Source organism: Ochotona princeps, chromosome 30 (assembly GCF_030435755.1).
Source record: "Ochotona princeps isolate mOchPri1 chromosome 30, mOchPri1.hap1, whole genome shotgun sequence".
NCBI lineage: Eukaryota > Metazoa > Chordata > Mammalia > Lagomorpha > Ochotonidae > Ochotona > Ochotona princeps.
The window spans coordinates 4023447-4049476 of record NC_080861.1 but is presented as its reverse complement, the minus strand read 5'-3'; the positions used below and the strand labels follow the sequence as shown (position 1 = coordinate 4049476).

General features: G+C 56.3%; 1 protein-coding gene across 2 annotated transcripts; it reads right to left on the bottom strand.

The window, feature by feature from the left end:
- Positions 1–235: 235 nt before the first annotated feature.
- On the bottom strand, positions 236–25136 carry KY (kyphoscoliosis peptidase). 2 transcript variants are annotated; one of them, XM_004588330.2, is made up of 11 exons: positions 24702–25136; positions 21764–21826; positions 18586–18648; positions 12826–12903; positions 11593–11655; positions 10490–10572; positions 9567–9675; positions 8770–8887; positions 4315–4503; positions 2993–3183; positions 236–1131 (listed from the first exon to the last, which is right to left on the bottom strand). In XM_004588330.2, the coding sequence occupies exons 1-11, from the start codon at positions 24850–24852 to the stop codon at positions 236–238; spliced, it is 2004 nt and encodes a 667-aa protein (XP_004588387.2). In that variant the 5' UTR covers positions 24853–25136. The 2 variants fall into 2 exon arrangements, with proteins under 2 accessions (XP_004588387.2, XP_058513167.1); XM_058657184.1 differs by lacking the exons at positions 21764–21826; positions 24702–25136 and having other exon boundaries at positions 12826–12906; positions 18586–18740.
- Positions 25137–26030: the final 894 nt, after the last annotated feature.

Genomic DNA, 26030 nt, shown 5'->3' with positions numbered 1-26030 from the left:
AGCAGGCAGGCAGCTGGCACTGGGGTTGACAGTTTACAATACTGTAGATTTATATAGCACCTTTTTCTCGACGGGCCTTTGCCTCTGTCCCCTGAGCCATGGCCACAGCCGAGTGCAGCCTGGAGAACATACACATCTCAGTGACGCCATGCAGACTGAGGGGGGTGCAGGCCGGGACCTCCCCTAGGACTGGCCTTGTCCCCGGCTCTCCAACCCAGGGTGGGTGTGGTGGCCCTCACTGGGCGTTCACTTTATACTTGAGGATATAGGAGTAGAAGCTGTGGTTGGCATTCTCCAGCACCATGACGTAGACCTCCTGGCAGCCAGCCGTGTTGCAGCTGCCCTCCCAGTAGCCCTCGTGGCTCAGGGTCAGCGGCCACGTGTCCTGCCCCTTCACCAATGCCTTGGCCACGCCGTGGAGCTTTAGTTTGAAGGGGACGTTGCGGTTGGCAGGGAGCACCCCCGACAGCGGCTCCAGCAGCTCATTTTCCGGCCCCCAGTTGCCAAAGCTCTCGGGGAACACGGGCCAGTTCACTTTGGTGTTGGTGCAGCAGAGGAGGTAGTTGAAGACAAAGACGTAGTTGCCTGTCTCCTGCCTCTTCTTGACAAAGATCTTGAGGGCAAACTTGCCGGCATGGGGCAGCTGGACCTTGAGCTCGGTCCGCTTCTCCCGGGGCAGCTGGAAGACGTAGCGCCGCTGGGTCTCCTCGGTGATGGGGCTGTCATCCCCGTGCAGCGAAGCCAGCACACTGATGCCCTCGTCCACGCCGAAGCTGACGGAGCAGCGGCCGTCACGGGTGTGGATGATGGGATCGGGGTGTGAGGGCTTAGTGATGCCCATCTGCTCCGAGAACCAGCTGGGGCCCACGGGCTGGTGCAGCTCGGCTGGCAGCCGGACCCCCGGGTCCACATGGGAGCACTGCAGCGTGTACTCCAGCACGGAGCTGTAGATGTCCGAGTCGCCCTTGGCAAAGATCTGCAGCTTGTGGCTGCCTGTGGTTGGCGGGAACACCTCCAGCTTCATCCCGTTCTTGCGCAAGCTCAGCAGCCCGTGCTCCTGCTTCCCGTTGAGCATGAACATGAACAGCTTTGGGGCGCAGCTCTCGATGGTGACCGTGGCCTTCCCGTTCACTGTGGATGGAAAGGCGAGTCAGGTGAGAAGGGGCCAGCTTGGGCGGACACACTGGTTAGCGTGCAAAATCTGCCCACCCATGTTAGATGAAGGCCTGCCTGGAGACTTGACCTGAGCCCCCCAAGGAGGGAGGAGGTCAAAGGGTATGAAGTCTTGGTTCTTGCTTTGACACTGCCCCTCCGACATCCGTTGCTGTAGTGCTCTAAAAGCTGATTCACACAGCTTTGTCCTGAGGGCCCTGGGCGTGGGGTGATTCCCCGTGGTCCCACTCCCCCATGCAGTTCTATGTATCTTCCTCAGGTTTGTGCGTGGGAAGGCCTTTCTCACCTCTCTCCTCTGCCTCTTCCCCCCTCTTGCCATTTTATCTTCTGGCCAGGCCTTTGTATTTTTGAAGGACAACGGGTTGGTTCTCTGGTCTTTGCAGTCCCCAAGGCCTCTCTGACTCAGTCTCCCCGAAGTGGCAGCTCTGAGAAGCTGGTCCTGTTCCAGGTGTCACCTAACCCCACCCAAGCAGCCTCCCAGCCCACACCATGGGTGAGTGCCAGGGGAGGAGATGACGGAGCACCTGGGGCCACCCTAGCCTCAAAGCTCTTGTTGAGGATGAGCCCCCTGGGGCTGCCCATCCAATCTGCATGAATCACCTGACTGTTCCATGCCAAGTGCTAACTCTAAATGACAGGACCCCCACCCAAGCCAGGGGATGGCAGAGATGGTGGCTTAGCCAGTGCCCCTCCCTCCATGCCTTCTCCATATCCTCCCCCCGCCTCCACTGCTCGGAATGCATACACCCTAGGTCGAGGCACTGCTTTGAGTCCCAGTTACCCTGCTTCCAATCCAGCTCCCTGCAAATGCGCCTGGGAAAGATGGCCCGAGTGCTGTGGTTCCTGTAGCTACATGGGATAACTTAACTGTAGCCCCTGGTTCTGGGCTGCCACAGCCACTGGGGAGTGAGCCAATGGATGGAAGATCTTTCTGCCTCTCTCTGTTATTCTGGCTCTTCAAACAAACAAATCAATGAATACGCGCTGTGAATGGCTGGCAGGGTTGAAGGCCGGCCAGCTCCAGACCCTGTGTTCCCTGCCCCTTAGGGCTCAGGTTGCCTGCCCACTAGGGCTTCCTGGGGTAGCACTGGGGCTGAGAGCCAGTCCTCTGCTGAGGTGTGTGTGGGCGGGTGGATCCCACCTTTCTGAGCCCTGTAATGTTCCCAGACTGCAGCAGACCCAGCCCTGGGCTGGGAGCTGAGGCTGCTGGAGGCATGCTGCGAGAGGGCACTCCCCCCCGGCCTCCCTCCAGCTGCAGTGCTGGGGCCCACATAAGCACCCAGCCAGCGAGTGGGAGCAAACCGCCAGCGCAGGCCAGTTATGGAAGACAATGAGCCTGGCCCAAGTGCCCGCCGACGGGCACACGCTGCCTCCTGTCCCCAGAGGCCCCTGAGCAGCCCTCCTCCAGGTGGTCTGAGTTTAGCAGTGAGGGGCTTGTGCACTCTCCCCCTCCCCCCCCCCCCCCGCTACTCAGAACATGCTGGTCTGGCTACTCACTGCCCACTGCAACCTGTGCTGATGAGATCCTGGGTCTGTAGGGTCCACGTTCTCCCCACCGGGAGTCTGGGGGAACACAGCAGGCCATCAGTGCCAGGGAAGGGGGTGCACCTGAGCTGAGTAGTTGTGTCCAGGCTGCAGAGGGAGGGCGAGGGACGCCTGCTGGGCTCCAGTGAGAGGCCAGGCTGCACACGCTCCAGACACTCCTGCAGTCCCCAACACAGCCTCTTCCTGGTTGATGCCAGTGTGATGGGCTTCTGCCTGCCAGCATGACCCGTGGCCATGCCCTCTTTGTGCCCAGCACCCGCTGCCCTGGGTTTACCTGTTCTGACCACAGCCGTGTCGGGGTGTGCACTCAGCATGCCCTTGTTATAGAACTCGCTCTTATGGTACATGTTGTTCTCAAACTGTCTCAGGGACTGAGGCGGCTTCAGCAGCTGCCAGTTCTTGTTGTCCGGGAAGTGGTCCTCAATGAACAGAGCAGGATGGGTGAGGAAGTAGAACTCGTTGTACCTAGAGTGGAGGACAGAGCTGGTCAGCTGCCGTGGGGCACGTGGGCCTCAAGTCCCTCACCTCGCTCTGCAGGATGTGTGAGTGGGAAGTGATGGGGCTTCCAGGGGGCATTTTGGGGACTCCCTTGGGCTGACTGTGCCACAGGAGGGGTCCTGCCAACTCAGAGATGTGAGCAGACTGGAGCGCCCCCAGCAGTGTCTCAGGACTCTTACAGCTCCGGGCACCCTTGGGTGTCCTACGGGAACAGGCAGTGCCCGCTCCCCTGGGAGCCAAGTGCCCAGCAGTGGAGTTATGCGGGTGAGGAGATAAAGTGCCATAATTCATGACTTCTGTCCACTCCCACTTCTGGCAGCAGGTGAGAGGGGCTGCTGGGGCCCCCCAGGGCCTGACCCCAAGGAGGCTCTATAGGGCCAAGAGAAAGCTGAAGTCTTGAGACAGGTGAGGCCCAGGGAGGAGGGTGCCTGTGTACACATGGGTCTTGGGGTAGGAGGCATGTGTACACAGGCTTGTGCTTGCACCAGATGCCAGCTGCAACAGCTCAGTGTTCAGACACAAACGCATCAGAGCTGCTGGCCAGCCTCCCTGGCCGCCAGGACTGCTGTGCGCAGTGCTAGGTGGGGCCCGGACTTGAGGAGCCTGGACACACAGATGCCCACCTGCACCTTCACCCTCACCCACGGTGGCCGTTCACCTTCCCCAGACCACAGGGAGGGATGGGGGCCTTGGGGGAGCAGCAGCAGGAAGTGCTGGCCTCCCCGCCTAGAGGGACAGTCTACTGGCCGCAGCCTGAAGGGGGCCTAGGGCATTAAAGCAACACGCTGGGGCAACTCCCATGAGTCTGCCCATGGCCTTGGGCTCTGACCACCTCTGTCCTGCCTCCCTTCACCTGTGGCCCATGGGCAGGGTTGAAAGTACCAAGTGCTTTGGTGGAGGGAGTGAGGAAGCTGGAGGAAGGATTCCGTCAGTGGAGGGGGAGTGGGAGCAAAAGGCCAAGGCCCTTGCAAGTGGCCTGGAGCTCATGGCAGAGCCGGTGTGGCCAGCAGCAGAGGCAGGCCAGGCTGGCCCATCTCCCCACCTGCTGTCTCCCTCGGCTCCACCCTGACACCCAGCAGAACAGCAACACACACTTACAGGAAAGTAAACTTGGAGGTGGTAGTGTCTACTAGGCCGCTGCCCCAGGTGCTGTCCAGCAGGTGCCATCTGCCCTCCAGGAACACAGCATTCCAGGCGTGATCAAACTCCCCAGAGAAGCTCTGTCCGGTCTGGTAGCCGAAGCCCTTGGAGTAGCCGGGCACGGTCAAGCACTGCACGCCCGCGATCCTGAGGGGTGCGACAGGAACCTGAGGAGTTCTGCCCACCAAGCCCAATCTGTATGTCTGTGATGCCATGCCCCAGACTTGCCTACTGCCCACTAGTCCTCCTGCCTCACACACTCTCACATATATACAAGGGCATTCACAAGTTTATAAAAAAGTAGAATTAAAATGCAAGTTTATATTGGTGCAAAAACTTTGAATTCCATACTATTTTTTTAAGCAGTACACAGTTCCATGAACTTAAGAAAAAAAAAAAACACCCTACTGTTTCTCTAAGAGGCAAGGAGAGACAGAGAGCTCCCCTCTAATGATCTACCTACTTCTCAAATGCCAGAAACAACCGAGGTTGGACCAAGGCCAAAGCCAGGAGCTAGAGTGCAATCTGTCTCTCACATGGGTGGCAGAACCTGGACTTACTGTCCTAGTGCCTAAGAAAGATCTGGTCTGGGCTGCTGTTATTGTTAATTAAGTGGGAAGCAGGTCAAGTTTGCAATTGCCGCGTTAAGCCAAGGTGATTCCACAGCCAAGCCCCCGGGCAGGCAAGTGGCTGAACGGCTGGTCAGGTGCAGCTGGAACAGCTGTGGGCCACCTAGTGTGCGCTCTCTCAACGTGGATCACTGTTCCTGGGAAATCCGAGCTAAACGGGGCAGGAAGAGGGCAGGGATGGGGAAACAGCTGGAAGAGAAGCAAGAAAGCACATTGTTGAAAACGTGTGGTTTTAAAGCTGCAGCAGGACAAACCGTGCTGTCTCTTCCACAAGGTGCGCTCTTGATTTCCTGTGAGGGGTTCCCCTTTCCCTCTCTCACACCACCTTTATGGCTAGGGAGGTAACTCGTAATCACCAGCTCTCACTCGGAGCCCACACAACATTCAGAAGTCACTGACATTCAGAAGTTGGGGAGGGAAGTTGCCTTGCCTTGCACCCCAGAGCAAGAGGACACAGTGTGCTGAAGCCGGTCGGGAGCCCGCTGCACCGCCCTCTTGTAAGCCAAGCTGTAAGCTTAGGGCATGGCACACAGAGATCCAAAGCTGCCCTACTGTAGTGAGGTAAGCCAGCGTCATGGAGAGCACCTGTTTGTGGAAATTGCCTGTTCCAGAAAACCTATGCATGGGCTTCAAATTTTTTTTGGTACTAAAACAAACTCATCTTTTGTTTTTAAAAATGTGTTTGAGAGATGAAGAGCAAGAGAGGCAGAGAGCACCATCACCTGCCTGTTCACCTCCCAATGCCAGTGCCCAGCCTGGGCGGGGCCAGGCAGAATCCAGAGTCCCAGGAACTCCTTCTGGGTCTCCTCCATGGGTGGCAGGAACCCTCAGGTTGCCTCCCAAGGTGTGCCTAAGCAGGAAGCTGGGGCTGGGAGCAGGACCAGCTCTCAAATCTGGGCTCTCCGATGTCCCATGTCAAGTCTTACCCATTATTAAATGACTCTGGGTAAATCTAGATTTCATTATTATGACCTTTTTAAAAGCACCCTTCCATTTATGAGGATGGGGGATGGTGTTAAGAGGTCTTTTTCAGAGGCCTATGTGACAAATTCAGACTAGCTGATAAGGTTATCCAAAAACATCTCTATCTCCCGGAGACTTGCAGGACACCCCACAAGCTTTTGGGGGCATTTGGAACCAAGTGAGTGGCTTGATCAAATCAGTTTGCAGGGAGGCCTTGGGGAGGGGGTGTGGCCACGCGGGTTCAACTCTTGCCAAGAGGCCACCCTGACAATGAGGCTGGAACTTAGTGTGAGGTGTGAGGGCCTGTGCCGGCTGAAGCCAACTTCCGTGAGGCCAAACTCAGAGATGCTATTTAACGACAGGCTGCAGGGCAGAATGTGGCCGTCGTTAAGCACCTGCAGCAGGCCCAAAAGCTGACAGTTTCACTCAAAGCAAATGTCGATTCTCTGGGTTTATGTGGGCCAGCACAGTCTGAAGGGAAATACCACAGAGCAAACGAAAAAAGTCCCCAGAACTCAAGAATGATGATGGGAAAAGCTAAAAACCGCAACTCCAAAGCCCATGCTTTCCTAAGTCCCACTGTCTCACCAGGCAGGTAATATGGCATCCCAGCGTGCAGCTGAGGAAACCGAGGCTCTGGATGTCAAATGCCTTCCCGTGAGGAATAAAGCCACTGCGTGGCAAAGGACGGACTGGGAGCCAGGGCTTTCTGGCTGTAAGTTTGGCACTTCTAGAGATGCGAGAAAGCACAGACTGGATACAGGACGTGTCTTAAGACAAAAACATAGTGTTCCCAATTTGTGAGTTCAGATGGAAGCAGTCATGTCTGAAGGGTCCTCGACAGAGAGTGGCAATCGCAACTCACCAAGCAGTGCCTTGGGTTCCGGCTCCGGCTCTTGGCTCATGTACCTGGGTTCCTGCCGCTTGCATGAGACCCCTGGATTGTGGTCCCAGCTTCCAGCTTTGGCCTGGCCATGCCTGGCCAAGCTCGGGGTGTTTGGGGGCATGAAGTAGCAGATAGGAGCTCACCTTCCCCATCTGCCTCTCAAGTAAATAAAGAGAACCAAGGCCAATTCCTACAGGTCTTCTAGGATCCTCCCACGTCTGCCTATCATTTGGGGAATGTCTATTCAGAAGCCAGAAAGAGGACACGGAAGGCTTTAAGATGTTGGAGAAAAACTGAGCTGGGCATTTCAGAACAATCATAAGCCCTTAAGCAGAACCCTCGGAGCACGCTCCACCTGGAGAACCCTGGAACGCCATCGGGTGGCTGTTCCCCATCCCCTGGTCCTGGGGCAGTGGGGAGGCTTATCTCCCTTATCTCCACCCTTCCCCAGATGTAGGAGGAAGGAAATGAAGATTTGGAAACAATAATCCCACCCACTTTCCCCAGACCCTTGATCTTTCCCACCCTGATCAACCATGTAAACATCAACAAAAATTGAAAAAAAGAAATGATGATTGATTCACAGGAAGATGCAAAAATAGTATCAGTTTCTTGTATCCTTTGTGCGGTTTCCTCCAGTGATAATATCTGTAAACTATGGTGTAATATCAGAACAAAGAAAAATAAAACAAGGAATGCTGAGCTGTGCAGTGCCGATGTGCACCTCAGGCTGCACAGACCATGGCAACACTAAGTGGTATTTGCTCCCACTGGAGGGACTCCCAGTCACCCATTCTATTGCTTTCGTGCGTGTTTACGACTCGTGTACAACGAACAAGCAATGTTTTGAAGTTGACAACAGTTATGAAATGAAAGCATTAGGCAGCCTAGGACACGGAGAGAGGCAAAAGTGGGGGTCACTGTTGGGGGGAGGCTGGCAGGAGGGCCAGGGAAGTGGGCGGGCTCACAGGCTGCAAAAACATCAGCTGGCATCAGACTGTGGAGCCCAGAGCAGGGAGAGCCAGGTTGCTGGAGAGGCTTGAAGGCAGGTGCACTGCCTGGTCTGGGCTTGCAGGCAGCATGGGCACAGGAAGCGTGGACAGGGCGGCTCTGGAGGATGGGTGGCAGTGGCCAGAATGACACCTGAGCCAGAAGCAGACCACATGTCCACCAGGAACAGGGTGCCCTGCAGCTACCTGTGCTCCTGCTGCAGGGCCGCTTCATGGGCCGCTTCATGTCATGGGCTGTGATAGAGCCCCACTGTCCCCGTGGCCAGAGAAGAGCTTTCCCTAGAGGCCTTCAGGTGCATGGCAGCTTTCAGCCACCCCTGGGGAGCAGGCTCTTTATGGCAACAGACTTCAGATAGGGGGTGTGGGGGAAATTGTGGGGGTCAGTAGAGCTTCCCTCACCAGCCCTGATAATTAGTCATGGCCTCTTCTCCCGCCCAGATCAGAGCTGCCATCCAGAGAAGCCACCAGGCCATGTGCTCACACACAGGCACTGAGAGTGGACCCTTGAGCCTCCAGGAGAAGCTGTTCCCTGGCCGGCATACAGCCCTTCAGCAGGGACTGACCCCAGTGCAGCCTGGGGACAGCGTTTCCTGGGGCCCTTGGCATAAGCAGCCGCTGTCCTCCTGCTCTAGGCCTGCCACTCTCTTTCCCATTAGCTATAGAGAGTCAGGGAGAAGGTAGAGACAGGGTTTTTCTAACAGAATTGTCTCAGTGCATTCATGTGCCATTATGTGACTTCAGGGTCGACAGACGGTTCCTAGACAATCATGCTGGTGTTAAAGAGGGTGGAAGTGACCTTCTCGGACTTGCTGGACTCCGGAGCAGGGGCTGCCCGTGCCGAGGAAGGCCATTGCGTGGCTAAGATACATCGTGCTTTGGTAGGAGGTGAGGGGGACGGGGCCGCCTCTCCCTGCGCCCCGCCTACCTGCACATTCTCTCAAAGAGGCCGGCGTATCCATCGCAGTTGGTCTTGCGGCTCCGCAGGATGTCTGTGGGCTTGAAGGCTTGGCGGTCCTTCTGCTGGGCAGCCTCCATGTCATACTCTGCGGTGGGGGGAGGGACAGAGGCCAGAGGGGACATCAGGCCCGGAAGGGCCAGCTAAGCTTCAGTTCAGAGATCGAGAAGGGCACCCCATGGCCTGGTCCCTCCATTCCTCATCTGTGTTTGCAAAAGTCAGCAAGGGTCATTGGCTTCTCAGCAGCTTCCACGCAGCCCAGCTTGGCTTGGGCAAGATGCCCAGCTGTCCTGTGCAGTGCCATGGTCAGCCATGCAGGCCCAAGTCCCCTTCGGTGGTGCCAAGAACCCTGGAGACTGGGTTATTCCCAGAGCCGGGGTGGGTGACATGAAAGCACTTGATTTGTTTAGGAAACCCCTCAGGTCACCGGACTTCCCAGAAGTTGTGACTGCTCCTCACGCATGGTCATCCCTCTTGCATGGACAGGATCGACTTCCTGTCCTGGTTCCTGACTCTGAGAAGCAGCTTCCCTGGAATGCCGGGACTGCTTCTGACAGGATGTCTCAGCCCTGGCCTTGGCCATGAGCACACAATGAAGTTCACCTGCTTCCCCTGGTCTTGACTCAGCCCAGCCATGTGGGAGCCCTTCCCGCCCACCTTCCAACTCCCTGGGCGCACACATGCTGGTGGCCAGCCAGGGGCAACCAAGGGCCTGCGGGGTGGCATTGGAGGGGTTCTAGAGCCAGCAGCACCACATACAGGCCTACCTATGTGGTGGCAGATCCAGATCCAGATGGCGCGGACTCTTTCCAGTTCACTGTCAGCCTCCTGGAGCAGGTCACACACCAGCTCGTCCAGGCCACTCTTGACCATCACCTGGGAAGCGGGAAGGGTGGGCTGCATCAGGATTGGGACAGGGCTGTAGGGGAGCCTCACACCTGTCACCTATAGCCAGCCATGCCCTTCCTTCAGACAGGGGACAGTGGCTGCGTGGGCAAAGCTGGCCAGGGGAGATGGACAGGGGGCATTGTGCTCTGACTCTTGGACTCTTGGCTGCCAGTTGCTGCAGCTTTTTTCTGCATATCCTGGGGCCAGCCAGGTGTGCATGTGGGGGAGGGGGCCTGCAGCAGCTCCTAGCCATGATCAGCCCTATCTCAAACAATTTACAGATTTAACTCAGTCCGTATCAGAGGCCTCCACGCCTCTCACGTGGCCCTCGTACATCAGCTCTCTGGCCCCCAAGGAGCTCAAAGGCCCTGTGGATGAGCATGGTCCCGGCTGTGGTGGCTCTGGCTCCATGTGGAGGCTCCCGTGGCCCTCCACCTCCTCTCTTACCCCTGCTCCCCACGAGCTGGGTCTGGCACAGTACAGCAATAGCAGTGCTCAAATGGGATGTGGGGTGGGGGAGAAAGTCAATACTGGGCTGGCCATAGGGGCTTGCCATTGGGTGGGTGGTGGGTGGGGAATGGAAGGCCTTTTGGGCCTGGGGAGAGGCCTGCCATCCTGGGCCTTCCGTCCACCACCCACATGCTTGATACAGACCCTCCTGGGTGTGCATGCATGTGACTCAAGCTACCAGGGGAGGCGGGGGGAAAGGCTCTGCTGTCCTGTGTTCGGGACCGCCAAGCCACCTTGAGGTGAGCTTGAGGTGAGGATGGGAGAACTGCTGGGAAGGGGCCGGCTGTCCTACCTGTGAGGCATAGGCGTCTAGTTTCTTAAACTGTCGCAGGTCCAGGGTCAGGGATTTCAGGCTCGACCGATCCCAAGGGTAGGCTGCAAACACAGGGAGGCTGGGTTAGCAGTGAGGACCCCAGGGGCACTGCCAGGCCTGGGTCTGGGTCTCGGGTCCCCAAGGCTACTTCCTCTGGATGGGTACCCCTACACTGTTCACGGAACCCGAGCCCCTGCAAACCCCGCACAGCTGGTTGGGAAGGTCCTGGCTCAGCCAGAACCAAACCACAGTTCCTACGCACTTGGCAGGTCCTGGCTCAGCCTTCTCCTGCTCTAACCCCCTCTGGCATCAGACAGTGGCTCCCGGCGTTCTCCACCTGGAGCCATTGGGGGACCTCGCGGCTGGGATGTGGACTCCCACACATTTGAGAAGTTTCTGCTCAGCACAGACTTGCAGACGAGCCCTCCTCTGCTCGCGTTTCTACTCCTGGACTGGAAACCCTGATTCTGGAGTTCCCTCCTCCTGGTCCCGTTTGACAAAATCGCTCATCAACGCCACCTTCTGAGCAGACTGCATAGCGCCCATCACCTTGTGTGCTGAAAATGCCAGCAGCACCAGCTAACTGAGTTGTTCTAATTTTGCTACAAAACAAAGGGAAGAAGTGCTGGGCTGCATCGAGCCTGGATGCCATCTGGTCTACAGGGAGGTAAATGGGGACAGACACGCGACGTGAGTCTAGGTTGGCTAACTACCCCATTCAGTGCTTCTTTCTCTTCGTCTCTCTCTCTCTCTTTTCACTTGCCTCCTTCCTTATAGACATCTGGCATTCCATTTAAAGTTAACGTAATTCTGGATACTTGGTGGGTTTATGCTGTAGCCAATTGATGACATCGGGTGTATGGGCTTTTTTTCTTCTCCACCTGGCAGACATTGCTAGCCAATATCTGGATGTTCCCCTTCTCCACCTGTGTAGACATTGCTAATCAATCATGGCATTCATCAGCTCTGACCAAGAGGCCCTACACTTTTAGTACAATATCCTGGGAAGCCACTGCTAATCAACTAGAGGTTAAACCAATACACTGACCCAAAAACATCCTGGAGAAGAACCTGGACCTTACCGTGGGCGTCTTTCCCTCCAGGCTGCCGGGGTCTCGTGTTTCCATTTTTATCGCCTTGTAAACCTACGATATCCCAAAGATTGGAAGCAGAGATACTTGAGAGAAACATCCATGCCAACAGTGACATTCCCATTCGGTGGCCCTTCTGACCCTCCCCTTGTGAGCACAGCCGGAGTGCAGAGAATACTCAGCGCACTACCGGATAAGCCAGGGTCAGGACTGACCGTAGGTACAAAGTAAAAGCAGAGAAGGGATGGTGGCCTGTATGGCGCTTAAAACCCAGAAAGACCAAATCATTGTGAAATGACTGTCTGGGAGGGCTAAAGGGCAACTGAGCAGTGTAGGTTCAGAAGTAATCAGGCAGAGAGAGAGCCAAGAGGAAAGGGTCTGAAGCCAGATCAGCAAGGATCAGGTTCCCTTTGGAACCTGGCAGGTGGAGGTGGCATAGAGATGCCAAGGCAGGCGGCCTTACGCCCTTGAAGCCACTGATAGGTGTGAAGGTTGCAGCTGCACACAGGCTGTTCCAGGAGACACAGGCCATCTCTCTTGTGGCACCTACATTTTATTGTCACCTGCAGTGGTTGCTGGAATGGTGGAGGATGAAGAAGCTGACAGCCTTCACGGGTGCTCACTGTGCCTGGCCTGGGTGAGCAGGTTCACTAACGTTCCCCTTTCATAAATGAGTAGACAGAGTCCACAGAACAGGCTAAGCCACTTGCCTTGTGTGACTTTGAGACAGACGGCTTCAGAGAGCAGACTCAGAGAGCGGGGCATGCAGGACAATACGGTCCTGGACCCCGCCCTGGGAACAGCACCGAGAACAGCGGGTCAAGACCCCTGGACTCAGAGGCAGAGCTGGATTTCCACCCGCTGTCTGGCTGGGTGATGTGGCCAGTTCTTCTTGCCTCTGTGAAGCACATTTAGCACCGTGCCTGCCACTCTTTAGGCAGTGAGTAAACAGTATGGTAAACCAGTGGCAATGATGTTGTCACGGTGAAGTGCACCTGCCTCTGAGCGCCCCGGTCTCCCATCCCAATTTCAGAGCTGCCAGGGTAGGGGTAGCTGTGGGTGGACAAGAGTCTCCCCGAGGTTAAAACATCGAAAGCATCAGCTAACTGCCTCTCCCTGGTTGCCAGACCACGTCACTCGCTGGCTTCCCTCCACAGGTGCCTGGGCTGGGACGTGACTTCCAGCTGCCCTCAATCTTGCCCCCTCCCATGGGCCTGTACGTACGCAGTTTAGCCAAGGATAACTTCTTGAGTAGCTGGGGCATGGCATCTCGAGGGTGGACCTCCACGGTCAGCTGTGTCCCTGCTGAGGAAGAGGAGGCAAGAGGCTCAGCCAGAGGCTGCTGTGAGAGGGTGCATTGTTCCGTGGCTGCTGCTTGAACAACAGGACACAACTGGGCACAAGCTTTCTTTTGTGCATACCAGGGGTTCTTGTTTCGAAGACCCAGCTGGTGGTTTCCAGATTCAGGCAAGATGGAGCGGGCAGGTTCTACCCCTCTCTCCCAGGAAATACAACTCTGCTCCCTGTGCAGATGCACGGGACAACCACTTGAGGACTCCGCAGAACAGACTGAGGCAAGAGGCTAGGAGTTAAAGCCCTGCTCAAGTGGTAATGAGTCCATCCTTCCTCCCCTGACGTTGAACTCAGAAGCATTCCTATGGGTGCAGAGAAAAAAGGCCCCCAGGATGAGCCCTGTCTTCTGGCTTGAAGAGTGAGATGGGCATGGGCGAGTCCTAATAGAAGGACAGAGACACATCTCCTGTTGCTGTCTGCCCCGCCTCCCTTTTCCCTGCTCTTTCCTGGCCCAGTTCCTGGGAGTGTCTGCTGGCAGCGGTGACAGCAGCGATGCTGCTGGCCAGGCAGGCATCTTCTCTTCCCAGGAAGCTGTGATCTCAAGAGGGTGGAGGCAAACACTCCTTTTCTCTGTTTCCGCTGATTGGCTCCTGATAACAGGAATAGCTATGGGAGACGTCTGGCTGGCCAGAGGGGGTGGGGGTGGAGAGTGAGGAAGAGAAGGAGGCAGGGGGCGGGGCTGAAGTCTAGGTTTTTGGCTGGAGGACCAGGGAGTGAGCAAGGAGGAGGAGGTGCTGCAGCTTCACGGAGTTGGTGGACTCCTTGGTCACCTCCGAGTGCTGCACACAGCACTGTCCTAGAGAACTAAACTCTGACGTGGGCCAATGCCCAGTCCCGAATTGGCCACTGACAGGGAGGTAGAGAAACTGCAGCTCGCGCATCATTGGTGGGACTGTACAATGGAACAGCTTCCATTGAAAACAGCTGGTAATTTCCTGTAAGCACTCACGTGCTGACCACACAGCCTAATAATGGCACCCTTGGGTGTTTATTCCACCCACGGCCTCTCCAACACCCACACACAGATGATATGGGAGCTCTATTTCTAATCACTCCACAGTGGAGCAACCTTAATGCCTCTCACTGGCCGAACGGATAGCCACCTGTGGGACGCCTATGCCAAGGGATACTTCCAAAGCAGCTCTCTGGAGGCATGGGCAAACTAGAGTCTGCCCAGCTGAGCTGTGGGTGCAGCACAACTACCCTAGGTTTGCATTAAGGGTTTGATTACAGGAACCTCTGCATGCTGAAAACCCAGACCCATACACCAGGAAAACACAGTTTTACTGAATGCTACTTCAAGATAAATAATATCAATCACACAAACATACCCCAAATATGATGAAAATAAAACAAATACTTAGGTAGTATAGGACGATATCAAGTAAAGGGTGAAAATCTTTTCATACTGGGTTTTCGGCTTTAAAAGAATCCGGAATAGGATCATAGTAAACATGGCTTTTCTCACCCGTTTCTTCGGTGAGCTTCTCACATGTCAGATGGCACCATTTTCAATGGCTTGGGATCCACGAAAGAAATCTCTTTCTACTGAGTATTTTCTTTTTTCCCAAATGTTTTACAAACAATGATGTGATGATGAAAACCTTGATACATGTATTTTTGTACATTTTTCAAATCAGTTCCTCTAAAAACATTCTTAAATGTGTCCAAGCCCATGACAATGTTTAAAGCTTCCATTTGAGAACAGCCAACTTTTCCCATGAAAAATTAAATCAGTTTACAGTCTCACCAACAGCGTAAGAGATGCCTCGTTCTTCTCGTTCTTGGGTGGTTGACTGCAACACTGGCCACAATACTTTGCATTTCTTCCCAGTGAAAGGTTTTCGTTCCAGCCCTTGAGTCCGGGTTGGCCTACGCTTCAAGCCATTTTGCAGCTTCTACTCCCATTCTTGGGATCCCAGCCACACTGCCCTGTGGGATACTGCGGGGTGGCTGAGAGAGTGCATGGAGCAGATCACAGCCGAGCCTTCCTGCCAGCTGACACGGGAGCCCGCTCAGCCAAGACCTGATGGCCAACCTGCAGACCTGGGAGCTTCTGTGTCAAGCCCCTGAATTACGCTGTGGTTGGTGGTGCAAAACTCGATCCCCGATCCACTCACTGATATTTGATCTTACTAGTTAGTCCTTTGGCTTTTTATCAATGGACAAGGATGCCTTGCTATTTTGTGTATTTCTTGTATTTTCTAAGGTAGTGTTTGTTGACCATCTTAAATTCTTCTGAATGGACTCTTCTATTTCAGTTGTTTTCTTATTGTTACTGTAGGAACTCCAGTTAAATGTGCTGGCGCTGCTTTTCCCTGAACCACCACTGACGTCCTCGAGCAGCTCACAGCGTGCTCTGCTTGCTCAGAGGGTCGTTCCCAACGCCAGCTGCAGGGCTCCGAGGCGGCCTTCCCCATCGCTCCTCAGGACTGACAGTTATTTTGAAGTGTTGCTTCCAGCACTTCTACTGTCAGAACATCGGCCCTTGTGATTTCATAATGAAGACATTAAGCCTTTTGGAGTTCAAGCCACACTTGAACCTGGGTCTCAGCTGCCATTGGCATCACCAGCAAGGATACTTGATTGTCTTCCCTGATGCGTGGCGCCAGGGACCTGCTCTCCTTCTTCCACGTCATCCTGTACTTGACGTGTTTTTCTGGGTCCAGGGTTCAGCCATAAGCCTCTTACGCCCCAGGGTTCTAGTAACATCCAGGTATTGGCAGCCACTGCCGCTTCCGCACGGCTCTTTGTCAAAGATGGCTCAACCAGAGAACAGGAGGTTGGACGAGCCCTGCTGGGCTGGGTGATGACATGGTCTCAGGCTTTTAGCTCCTCTGATCTGCACCGGGTGTTTGTCCTGTTCCTGGTCACGTGGGTGTAAGACTCTTTGGGGCAGCATCTCTGGATTCAGCCCCGAGGCCTGGGCTGGACAGGCCGGGTCAGGCTGAGTAGTACTCACAGTCTGGCTTTGTGCTCCCTGATGCATGACATGGAGTCCTTGACGCTGACACCCCCATATCAAACTCAGTTCTTCAGAGACAGAATCCTTTGACTGATCTGACTTGGGAGTGGAGCGCCATTTGGGGTAGAGTGTGCTGTTCCATGTAAACCCTAAGCACTGGTAGGTTTCACTATGCTAAGCTGGACCACTAAACGTCATCATTGAACATATAGGAGGCCCTTGCTGTACATGTATGTATGGGCTGTGGGATTCATGTTCAGGATTTGCTGTCAAGGACAAATGGTGTCAACTCAGGCAGACACACCGACAGACTGGATTCTTGGCCCTGGCATTGCTTTTCAGCAGAGCTCACTGTCAGAAAAAGCTCGGCTTTTTACGCTTAACTAGGCCTTGGTGACATATTCGACAGGGGCAGGCCCTGTGGCTCTGACTAGGCTGCAGCAGGCAGGAGGCAGTGAACGGCTACACGCAAGAACAGGTACCCCCAACAGTGATGCAGGCCTGTCAACTCCGCTGAACGTCCACAGGGCGGCACCCTCGGCCACCAGGTACAGCAGCTCTAGGGCCTGGTGCCCAGAGCTTGGGGTTGAATCCATGGGGGCACCTGTCTCCCACAGCCTCAAGGGCTCCTGCTTCTACTGGAGCCATTCATGATTTCATGTGTCGCCAGAGAGGTCCCAGCCCTGCAGACATGACAGTGGGACCCTGGTGCACGCATGGCATAGCATGGGGATAAGGTCTGGCTATGTGGAAGGACACAGGCCCCAAGAGGAAATGGACCTCCTTGAGAGCACCCCTCAAGACCCAGTCCCTGGGGCCCCCGCTCGTCACTCTGCTGTCCCCAACACACCTTCCCATTGCATGGTTGCTGGAAGGCCCATAAGGCCAATCCACCTCTGTTGCATGAGATCTACCACTGCTAAGCAGAAGGGAAAGACAAAAAAAATTTTTTTTTTGGTTTGGGTGGGAGTCTGTTCCCCAGTTGGTCCCACCAGAGTGCTCCCTGCCCAGTCCTCCCTGAGAGCTTAAAGAGCTCACACCAACTCACGTAGCTGGTGCATACCAGTTCAAGTGTGGACCAAACAAACCAAGGGGCTTAGCCACTCCATCATACCTCCTCCTCCTTCACTCAGGGATGGGGACACACTCCATGATGACCTGGCTGACCCTCCATGCAGTCACAGGGTTCTGACAAGCAGATGATGAAGACCTGACCACAACTAAGGAGAGATGCTGAAGGGCTCACACACAGGAGCAGAGACTGCAGGAATTCAGCAATAAAGCCGGGGAGCGCAGCCCATGCTGGTCAGCCCACCTGCTCTGCAGCTCCACAGCTCCTCCCAGCTGATGCTGCTGGGCTTCGCAGCATTGGCTGACAACCCCTCCAGCACGGCAGTGCCACTGGGCAGGGGCCTTGGGAGCTTGTTCCACTGGGTGAGCAGAGTGCACCAGAACCGGGTTGGCTGCCGTCCATCTCAGAGGAGTGGGTTCAGGCATGCCCCCCAGGTGCCCAGGCAGTCATTCTGCAGGCTCCAGCGTCCACCCCAGAGCCAGCTTCCCTGGGAATTTGGGTCTACAGAAAACCAAACTGGATTGCAAGGAAAGTAGGCTCCTTTTCATTGGTGGCGCATGTAGACCTGCCCTCCCTCACTCTCCAAGGACATACTAGTGCCACCCTACTCCTCAAAGAGCATGGCTCAGAATGCCCCAGCCTCTCAAGTGCTCTGGCCTTGGGCAGTGAGGTCTCTAGCGCTCCCTGGACACAATCAAGTAATTTTCTGATGGTAGTACAGTGGGGAAGAGAGGGCTGAGCCTGCCAGGGCACTGAGTGCTTGGTGCAAAACAACTGACTTTGCATGGTCTAGGGGAGGCCTTAGGAATCTCTAACCCCGCCCCACTTCCAGCCAGGCCTGTGGAGCCCTCCTATCTCCACCCTGAAATGTGCTTAGAGCCGGAATGGCGGTGGGGCCCTTGCCTGTCCTCCCTCAGTCTCCAGGGACCAGTGCCTGGGGAGGGCTGATACCTAGGGAAGGGTCCACTCACCCCAACTTGTCAAGGAAGCAAGTTCCCGCTCCCAAGGAGGGTTTGGAGAAGGGCTATGTCTCAGGACCTGGTGGGGGAGGGCTGGGCTATGTGAGCCAGCAGCAGGTGGGCGGGGGAGGGGAAGGGCTGGTGTCCAAGAGAGCTGTGGCTACAGAGTCAAATGGAAGGGTGACAGCGGAGGCCTTGTAGGTGGGTGGGATGGGGGTCTCAGATTGCTGGCTCTGATTCCTGCTGGCCACATGACCTTGAATGTACCCTACCTCACTCATCTGTCAAACAGGGTGCAGCTAAGAGCTATCCAGTAGGGTTGCTGTGAGCTTAGTGTACGTGGAAGCGTAGATGCAGCTCGGCAGGGTGCCTGACACATGGCTAGCACTCAATACATGATGGCAATGATGGTGACAGCGGGGGCTTCCTGGCTCAGACTCCCCCTTCTCGAGCCCCATGAGAAGTAGACTGTGCGGCCTCTCATTGCCCACCCTCCGTGGGCTGTGGGCAGAGGCAAAGGGCCACTCAGTCACCCCTAGGCTAGGGAAAGCCATGCCTGTGCTAGGCTGTCTTTGGCAGGGGCAGGTCTGGGCACACGGCCACAGTGGAGTCATGGTGAATGGCAAAGCTCTTACCTTGGTTGTCATAGGAAGTGATGACCTGGGGCTGCTGGGCATGCTGCTTCTCAGCCAGGGTTCCTATTTAAGGAAGACAGGCTTGTTGGGACCCCTGGGACCAGGGTGGACTTTCCCCCAGGCCCAGAAGGGAGCTGTGTGTGGCTATGAGAAAGGTGGGCCTTCCCTGAACACTCGCACACACACCTGCATGTCCCACTCCCACAGCATGCACACTTGTACACCTGCACTCAGAGGCAAACCCCTGGGTCCCAGGTGCACACAGCCCTCAGGCCCCTCAGTGGGAGCCAGCCCAGGGAAGCTGCCCAAGGACCATGCAAACCCCACTTTGCTGTCAGCAGGCTCAGCGTTCAAAGCCCTTTCCCACCAGTGAATGGGTGCCTTGCTTATCAACCTTCACACCTCTGTGTGGAACAGCTCCTGGGAAATTCTGAACTTGAACCCCAAGTCTCCTGATCCCCAGCCCAGCCTGTTGCTTCCAGCTGAGGCGATTCCAGTCCAGGAGCTGAGATGAAGGTAACCTGGACCAGGTCCATGTGCATGTTTTGAGTCCCCACTGTCGACGGGCTGTCTCTACCATGGGGATATCTGTCCTGGGTGCTGCATCTAGATGCCCATGTTTTGCCTCAGGTCACATTCCACAGGGAGCAGGACCTTTCCCACATACCTTCATTGAGCTGCAGTTGTGGCCAGGCCTTTCTGAGGCCACCCTTGAAACTCTGCTTCAATGAGCAGCTGAAGAAGGGCCCAGCTTGTAGCAATATGAGTGCTCCACCTTGCCCCCAACCAGCCCATCTCACCACCCTGGCTGTCTTCCCCTTCTGGCCTCCTGCTGGCCTGCAGGGCTGCTCCTGAAAGTGACCCATGACCATGGCCTCCATGTAAGCCGCTGGCCTGAACAGGTTCCGTTCAGGTGACTCAGGTAACACCCCTTGAACAGTCAATGGGCTCAGCCCACTGAATGCAGGCCAGGCCTGAAGGTGAGTGAGCAGGTGGAGTGCTGACTGGTGCTGGACTCGTGAGCTGCCCAACAGGTCTTGTCCTGCAGGCATCTGGCTGCACTAGCTTTCTCCCAAGGATAGGCCAAGTTGGGCCCCTGAATGCTGCTTCCCCTCTCTGGCTGCTGCCCGGGTCCACCATGCGTTCGGTGTGCTGAGCTGGAGCCCCAGGCCAGACGCCTCCGAGGACAGGGAGGCCACCTCCTGTGGGCACAGCTGGCCGCATCCCTCAGAGGAAACAAGATCTGAGAAGGGAATCCTCAAGGAGGATGATTGGTTGGCCTGGATCCTGCCGGGATATTTATAGTCCGGGCTGCACAACTGGTTATCCTGTAGCGGTGGGGTGTCAAGCCCTGTGCTGCTAGGCAGACTTCAGCCAGGACCAAGGAAAGCAGCCAATCAGAGCAGGGGAAGCCCGTTATTGGGCAAGCTTCGATAGGGGCCCGAGGAGAGGGAGGGTTGGTGGCTGGCCTGAACACCTGCTGTTTCACAAAGCATGGCATATGCCAGGCTTCCCGCCCCTCCCGGCCAGCACTCCAGCCCCAGGAGTGCACAGGCCGCAAAAGGGGCAAATGTGCCCTTGTGGATCCATTCCACATTCAGCCATGTCTGTGTGTCTCCTGCTCACCCACCAGCTGGCTACCGGGGCTGGGTACGAGAGAGGTCAGCCTCAGCGCCCATGCCCCGAATCCTAACATCACGTACATTATCGTAGGATTAACCCTAAACCCGAAAAATTGATGCAATTTCAAAGACTGCAAAGTGGTGGCCCAGCAGAATCGTCAGCTCTTCTGAGTTCAGGGACTCTCTCTAGCTTGCCATTTACCCCAGATTCTCTATTCTTGTGGTTTCATGAGAATGACTGGAATACATTCCTGAACAGCCAGCACCCGAGTCTTCATGAGTGGGACAATTCCTGTATTACTCTATGCTTTGTTGCATTTTCCCACTAACTTTCCCATAAACTAGGAATCAGGGAGACAGAAAACCTATGATGAGTCCTGTGTACCCAGTTGCTCCTTCGGGCCTGAGACGCCCGAAGGTGAGGTCAGAAAAGTGGGGCAAGGTGAAAAGTTGTAACAAACAAGGACACTGTGTCTCTTGGGTCTCACAAAACAAAAGGACTTGTTCACGGCCACCTTGGCGGCTGACAGGTCTCTCTGGCAGTCACACTTACTAGCCCATGGGTTTACAGCTTTGACAACTGCCTCAGGAGAGCTGCTGCTAACATGTCTCCTCTTGGAGGGCTCCAGGGACAAGGTTAAAGAAGCCAGGGCACCCATGCATGTAGCACAGGTTCTCCTGTGGAGGTGGTGGGGGCAGGGATACAGAGAATGCCACCCCTCCAGGCTGTGGATACTTTATGCAGAGAATGCTATGGGGACTACAGTGGAACATGCCCCCTTGAAAGTTCTCCACCGGTGCCTCGCCCACACTGTGTCCAGTAGACTCGTGCTGAGGGATGGACAAGTGCATTCACTTTCAGCGCCTCCTCCTTCCTTCCTTCCTGCGATGGTAGGGACGACGGCCCACTACAGGTATTCAGTGGCATGGAGAACGGTCCCTGCAGGCTGGTGTTCAAGCAGCCAGCTAGCTGATCCTCCAGGGCTCCTGCGTCTGGGGTTCAATGGCCCCGCTTGGGGGTTATGGGAGGGGAGGCCCGATTCCAGCTAGAACTCTCAAATGCCCATCACCCATACTGTCTGTCCCTGGAGGTGGGACTGCAGAGTTTCAGAAGAACACAGACCAGGATCTATTCCCAGCCTTTGCAGAGAGCTCTTGGACTTGCGGGGCCAGCAGAAGCCTGGAACCACAGAAAAGCAGTTCTGGAAGCTAGCTTGAATGGTACTCTATGTCCCAAACCAGAACTCTTGGGTGTGTTCTCTCGGGGTCTCAAGCCACACACCCGTCCAAGACAGGCTTTTGTGTTCTTTGTCCAGGAAAAATCAGAGTGCCACAGGGCGTGCTGCAGCTCAGCCAGCTAGCGAGTGGGTACTCAGTTTCACGGCATTGTTCCACAGCTCCAGCCTCCACAGTGGTAGGGCCCCTGCTGCCAAGCAAAGCTACCAAGGGTCGCAGGAAGCCCGTTTGCACGCCCTGCTTAGAGTCTAGGACCATCTTCACACAAGTGAGACCCAAGCCTTGAATTACAGGGGTTGAAAAGGAAATAGAGGATTTACCATAAAGTTCTGTTCCTTCACATTTCTGCCATTTCCGGATCCCATGGCCCACAGCGGGCAGCCCTGTGAGGTCACAGGAATGGGCGTGAGGCTCTCCATGGGGGGAGATTCAGGGCGAGTTAGTGGTGCATGGCTTCAGCTGACAGGACCGGGGCCCCTGGGATCCAAGGGATGACTGGAGGGGAGGCATCCGGAATCCTGAATGCAGCCCTTACACTTCAAGCCATTTTAAAAAGGTGGAAGTCCTTTTCAAAGGGTTGGTGGTCAGGATCACCCAGGGTGAATTTCTTCAATCCAGCCAGTTGTCCATTTTCTGCTCCCATGAAGCATTGTTGCAGATGACATTTGCAACCCATTTTGCCTGTTTCTGTAGGTGAATCTCCCACTTTTATAGTCTTATTGAGAGAGATGGGGGGGGCTGGGCTGATCTCCATGGGGACAGAAATGACCATTGCTGGCTCTCCTGGCCTCCTTTGCAGCTAGCATGTGCATGTTTGGTCTGGATACGGCCAAGGAGATGCAAATGCACTTGCTCCTGTCTGGTGCTTATGATGCAATGGTGAAGGGAAGGAAGCTCTCTCTCTCTCTCTCTCTTTTTCTGGCAGTGGTTCGGAATGGTAGCTGCAAGGTCGAGTTCCTGGCAAGGAAATGGCATATGTTCTGGCACGGGAGTCGCTGTAATAAATTCAGGGTCCTGGCATGGCAGAACATTGTGCCTTCTGGTGGCCGTGGCGGGCTCCTTCCCAGACCAGTCCTGCAGTGTAGTGGGTGGCACTGCTTCTGCACGCTCAGCCTGCAGTCCATCCTCCTCACAGGCTTCCACTTCCTTCTTACCCTCTACTATGCAGCCAGCACCCAGGGTGTACCTGTGGGAACCCTCAGTGCCACTCCTGGAGTGAACAGGGGACCTAGCAATTGTTAAGATAAAACCTAAGACTGTGAAGCTCCCTTAGGCCTGGTGCAGGCCACTTGGGGTCACATGGCTGTCCTCCCCACAGCCAGTGGAGTATGTGGCGGCTTCTCTCCAACGGTGGAGGGTTTCCACGGTGAGAAGCAGTGCTCTACGGAAATGGGCAGAGAAATACTGGAGTTGTAGGAGGGAGGACAGAGCACACCTGCTGGCCCTGTATCCCCAGTGCCCAGATGGTCCAGCCTAGCCAGTCTTGCCCCAAAGCCACTGCAGGGAAGCCAACCCACGGACAGCAGCTTCCATCCTTCTCCAGGACTGTGCCAGTAACTGAGCCCTCCCCTTCAGGATCGAGGAAGCTGCACCCCTGCAGTGAGGAGCCTGGAGTGCAGAGGGGACAGGAAGTGACCCCTGGGAGAGGGGCTTGGGCACCAAGGGCAGGGAGGCTCCAGAGTGAGTGAGTCTTGGAGTTCCTCTGTCATAGGCTGAACCTCCAGGAGTGGGCCTGGCAAGAAGTCTGCCAGACCTCAGTGCCACCCTATAGGGCCTTGCCAGGCTTACAGCGTGTGGGAGAAACCTCCCTGGGGAAAGCCCAGCCAAGAAGGGTCTTTTTTTTCGCCCTGAGTCATCATCATGAGTGTTGAGCTACAGTCCTGGGGTGGGGGTGTCAGCTAGTTTGGGTCATCTCTCAGGGCAGTCCTAATGGTCACCATTTCCTGGCCTTCTCCATGTTCACTGGCCTCTTCAGTGTGGGAGAAGTGATCCAAAGGGCTGGGAAGCCAGGAGGGGGCCTCACAACACACTGGGAGGAGCCTCCTGGATCGGGGTGCCTGTAGGCACTGCGAGGCTCATTTCTGTGCAGACCTGGCCACCTCGGCAGATTCTCCGCCTGCAGATGCTCTGTGCCGGCCGTGGCCCCTTCTCCCAGCACAGTCAGCTAAAGCACAGTAGAAGCATCTTGTAGCCCACCAGGTGCCTCCAAACACCGGGGCACCTGCCAGCATTCTCAGCCCTCCGGATTTGATTTCTTTTCCCTGGGTGCTTCTGTAGAAGCTGTCTGGAGCCCTTTGGAGCTGCTCCAGCCCATGTGGCAGGTGGCGTCAAGGCCATGGCTGGCCCCATTACTTCAGCGGTGCAGGTGGAGGGGCTGCAGTGAATGCATACAAGGGACCTGCGTGGACAGCAGAGCTGGAGGCTAGCTGGGAGGAGCCATGGCTTCCCCTTGCCCTAGGATGGCTCCCATGCAGCCCCGACCTGCAGCCATTGTCGGCCGCAGAGTTGCACCAGGTCAAGCATCAGACAGAACAAGGGTCTCTCGCACTCTGACACCAGTCTCGCGGGGTGGGAGGGTGCAGCGAAGTTCCCAGGGCCTCATTTAACCTCTGTGATTCTCCATAGGCATGTGGCTTACTGTGGGTCCCGCCGGGTGAGCACGCTGCTGCCCACACTCACTTCATCTCAGCACTCCACTCTGCACTTGCCCGGAAGGTCCACAGAAGTTTAAGTGGAGAGAGCGCGGTTCAGCTCTCACCCTAACCCAAACCTGAGCTCCACTGACGCCTTCCCCGCCTCCCATCTGTAGGCAGCCAGGGAGGGTCAGCAATGGGGACGGAGGCTGGAAGTCGTGCAGGGCTACAAGGGCACTTTACACCTCAAATCCTGGGCAAGCCAGACTCGCCTGGTCCCTGTAGCATGCCATGCCTGGAGGCAGCAGGCCCCTGCCACACACAGATCTGCGCCAGGTCCTGGGCCCCTTTCTCCAGGGCATCGTCCAGCCCTGGTCTGCACCCTTCAGGGAGGCATTGGGAGAAAATCGGCTCCCCAGGGTGAACCCTGCACCCACGGACCTGCCCCGGGGGTCAACTTAGGGCACCACGGGATGCTGTGACCGCAGCGTGGAGGCACAGCAGCCGTGGGGGGCCGAGAGTCCGGCTTGCCCACCTGTTGTTAGGGGGCGGCCCGCGACAGGCGGACCATCGGGCGAGGAGGGCCTTGGGCGCCGGGCGGGGAAGCCCGGCCCGCGTGCGTTACCTCCTCGGCGCTGCGGTTGCGGTTGCTGCGGTGGCGCGCCCGGGTCCGCCTGGCGGTCGGGGTGCGCGCCCTGCGCGGCGCGGCGCTTCTCCGAGTGCACGATGAGCAGCATGTCGATGGCCACGGCGTGGTCGTCCTTTCTGAGCTCCATGCTGCCGCCGGCTCGCTCCGGCCCGCGCCCCGCGGCCGCTCGCCACGCTGCCTGCGCTGCAAATGGCCCCCTGCGCGCCGCGGCCCGGCGCGGGAGTCCAGGCGAGGGCGCGGGAGAGAGAGGGCGCTCCCCCGCCGCCGCGGGGCCGCTGGGCGCCGCGTTTCGCTGACTCTGCCAAACACGCCATTAAGGCCGGCCTGGGAGGGCACTGCCCGGAGGAAGCAGTTCTAAGTCACCTTTGAAAGGAAATCCCCCGGGGCCCAGCCCTGACCTGCGCTGAGGCCGCGGTTGGCCGGGATGCCTCTGGTCCGCGCCCGCCCGGGCTGCGGGGCAGGTCGTCCTAATTCCCTCGGTCTCTGGAGGAGCCCCTGGCAAAGGACAAATCCGCGATGCTGCCGACACTGACAATCGGTCAAGGGAGAGTGAAGCCGGGAGAGGGGTCCCCGGACTGGATCTCAAGGTGTGCAAACTCTGGTCTAGCTTTGGCCTTGACCTGAGTCATTCCAGGGGGAGACATCTTTCTCTAGCTCTCTCTCTCACTGGGGTCAGGAGCTCCCCTATCCTGGCCCCCCCAGAACTTGGAATGTGCCCCCCGCCCCGCCACCTACCTAACCTCTTTGGTTTGACATGAAAGTTTTAAAAAAAAATCATATTTCTTCTAGAAGCCTAGTGTCTGCCCTGGAAACAAGGGGAAGAGAGAGGAGGCCGTTGGGGCACAGGCTGGGCACAGGCTGGGCACCGGGAGCTGCCTGTCCTGCTGTCAGGGGGCTGGATCTGAGGACCTGACTATTTTTAGACAGGACTGTGTGGCCCAGCCAACAGCAGCAGCAGAACATTTGGCTGTAGGTCTCAGGACTGTTTACATGGGCATCTGCCTGGCAGATCTGGGCACGTGGGCCCACCTTGCAGGGACAGGCCTCCCCTCTTCCCCTTGTATCGTTAGGGGATGCCACCTCCGTGGGGGACTCTGGGGTCCCTCTGGGCATCCTTCAGCCCAGCCTGGAAGCTCCCACCTTGTGACCACGAGCACTGTGTTGCATTCCAGGAGCAGCTCTAACACCCGCTGGTCACGTGAACTGGGGCCAGCCATTTGCCCTCTGTCTTCTCACTCCTATCGTTGGGGTCATAAAAATTCTCATAGGCCTGTTGAGAGAATGGCACACGTGTTAGGTGCCTGG

What these genes read in the sequence shown, in the direction of transcription:
- KY (XM_004588330.2), bottom strand. Translation starts at nt 24,852, where the DNA reads ATGGAGCTCAGAAAGGACGACCACGCCGTGGCCATCGACATGCTGCTC. An exon ending in CACTTCCTATGACAACCAAG is followed by an intron (nt 12,904 to 18,585) that starts GTAAGAGCTTTG and finishes CTTCCTCAGCAG; the next exon opens with GGACACAGCTGACCGTGGAG. An exon ending in ACCTCCAAGTTTACTTTCCT is followed by an intron (nt 3,184 to 4,314) that starts GTAAGTGTGTGT and finishes CCTCCACTCTAG; the next exon opens with GTACAACGAGTTCTACTTCC.